General features: G+C 47.4%; 1 protein-coding gene across 1 annotated transcript in view; it reads left to right on the forward strand.

Moving 5' to 3' along the window:
• Positions 1 to 2,500, forward strand: part of LOC125045547 (putative iroquois-class homeodomain protein irx-1) — a 113,669-nt gene that overhangs the window by 67,799 nt on the left and 43,370 nt on the right. Inside the window, exons 2-3 of the mRNA XM_047642872.1 lie at positions 1,404 to 1,476; positions 2,016 to 2,182. Coding sequence (XP_047498828.1) covers positions 1,404 to 1,476; positions 2,016 to 2,182 — 240 coding nt within the window. The remainder of the gene's footprint in view (positions 1 to 1,403; positions 1,477 to 2,015; positions 2,183 to 2,500) is intronic.

The following is a 2,500-nucleotide window of genomic DNA, read 5'->3' on the forward strand; positions in this document are numbered from 1 at the left end:
GAGGGAGAGAGAGAGAGAGAGAGAGAGAGAGAGAGAGAGAGAGAGAGAGAGAGAGAGAGAGAGAGAGAGAGAGAGAGAGAGAGAGAGGGAGAGAGAGAGAGCAAACATAACCACAAGCATCTCCCCATCACCAAATGGAGCCCATACCCTTAACAAACGTGGTCTCCCTCCGTCCCCACCCCTTGCTTCTTCTCTCTCGTCCCACTTACACTCTCCTCGACTCGTACACCCGGTGTGTACTCCTCGGCCGATGCGAGCAATCTTGAATGACCCTAATGTAAATATTGAATTACGAGCACTGCACAGCTCGTGTTGGATTTATACACCAGAAGTAAAAGCCGGCTCTGAAGGCACCCTGACAAGGCATAAACTCCTCTGGTACAGCAGGTGTCAGACACAGTAACACATGTCACTCAAGTCTAACTCAACGTTATCGCGCATGTTTTACACAGCCATCTTTTTCATTACTTGGCTTACCAGAGGCAAACCGACACATGATGATAAATAGAGATTAATTAACTAATCCAGGAATAAAAATGTCATGAGAAATATTTCCACGGCGAGTCCGAATGCCAGTCTTGATCACTGGGGTTGCGATGTGAAAGGACACGACACACGAGTTGGCGATGGAGCATTATCACATAACTGACCGGTGTTTGCGGAACAAATTGGAAAGCGGATCGGGGGGAAAGAACTCGGCAATTCATGATTCGCTCGTAATTGTTTCGCCTGATTAGTATTTTATCAGGTCGGTCAGTGCGGCATTGTATCAGAGTGCCGGCAATGGCGACCCGGTCCAGGTCGATTACAAGTGCGGCGGCGGAGAGAGAGTTTCATCGTTTGTGAACGATAGATCCACACCGGCGATCTGCCAATACGTAAAGAAGTATCGATTTAGGAAATTACCGTTCGATAAATAAACAATAATAACAGTGATTGTTGCGCAGGTGACATTTCTTGGCGAAGCCCACATCCGGCGTTTTTCCATGCGCGGCAGAGCCCTCCCTTCTGCCCTCCCTCCGCAGCCCCCTTCTTGCCCCTCAGTTCACCATAAAGTGGGCGTGGAGTGGTCCTTAATGGGCGTGACCTGGCTATGTGTCCCCAGGCGGAGAGTGACGTGACATGGACCCACCAGCAGAAGGGTCCTGGTTGCTTGGGGATTGTAGGGGTAGCGAAGTGACAATGGTTGTAGTGACGGTGGGAATGGTTATGGCGATGTAGATATAGAGGGTTTCTTGCTGTGATTAGAGGCAACACGGTCCTCGAATACCCAGTATAAATTTTTACTATGCCGATGGAAATGCTTATTATCACCGAGTTCATATCATTTGCAACTCTTAATAGAACCCAACGATGCTAATTGTTCAGACCCAATTACTGACATTTTCCTTTTGTGTCAACAGTTGGTGGTGTCATCGAGCGGTGGCAGCGCCGTGGGCAGTCCCTGTGAGCCTCGCGACCCTCCCCCTCTACCAGGTGAGAGTAGCAACAGGCTGGTCATATGGCCTCTATTACAGTGTCTGTCTCTTTGTCTGATGTATTGACAACGGTGGATGTTCTTCTGTATGTGTGCACGGGACTGAGTGAATGTGAATGTGCGTCCTTGTGTGAGTTAGTTAGTTAGTTAGTGTGTGTGTGTGTGTGTGTGTGTGTGTGTGTGTGTGTGTGTGTGTGTGTGTGTGTGTGTGTGTGTGTGTGTGTGTGTGTGTGTGTGTGTGTGTGTGTGTGTGTGTGTGTGTGTGTGTGTGTGTGTGTGTGTGTGTGTATGCAATTGTGTGTGTGTGTGTGTGTGTGTGTGTGTGTGTGTGTGTGTGTGTGTGTGTGTGTGTGTGTGCGTGCGTGCGTGCGTGCGTGTTCGTTTAGAATGATCATACATATGGTCTGCCGTATGAAACAGTACATATAAAAATATGAATTCACAGCAAAAATGAAAGCAGGCAACTGAAGTTATATAATTAGCTCGACTAAAATCCCAATCTCAAGAGAGTTGACACAGGGGCCTTCTCCTCCCGCAGGCGGCATGGGAGTAGGTGTCGGCGGCTACGACCTCATGACATACCAACGTCTCGCCAGCGCCCTCTACGCCCACCCGCCCCATGCGACCCTCGACGGTGCCACGCCTACCTCTTTACCGCCCACCACACCCACGACGCTTCTCGCCGCCCACGACCCACTATTACATGTAAGTTCAGGATACGTTTTAGTTCAGTTTCCGATGATTTGCCTTTGTACGTTTTTTCGCTTCCTTTGTGACTCTTTGTTTTCTCTCACACACACACACACACACACACACACACACACACACACACACACACACACACACACACACACACACACACACACACACACACACACACACACATACACACACATATATGTATAGATGTATGTATATATATACATATATATGTATAGATGTGTGTGCTTGTGTGTGTATATATATATATATATATATATATATATATATATATAAGTATGTATATATATAATATATGTATAT

This window comes from Penaeus chinensis, chromosome 3 (genome assembly GCF_019202785.1).
Source record: "Penaeus chinensis breed Huanghai No. 1 chromosome 3, ASM1920278v2, whole genome shotgun sequence".
NCBI classification, from domain to species: Eukaryota; Metazoa; Arthropoda; class Malacostraca; order Decapoda; family Penaeidae; genus Penaeus; species Penaeus chinensis.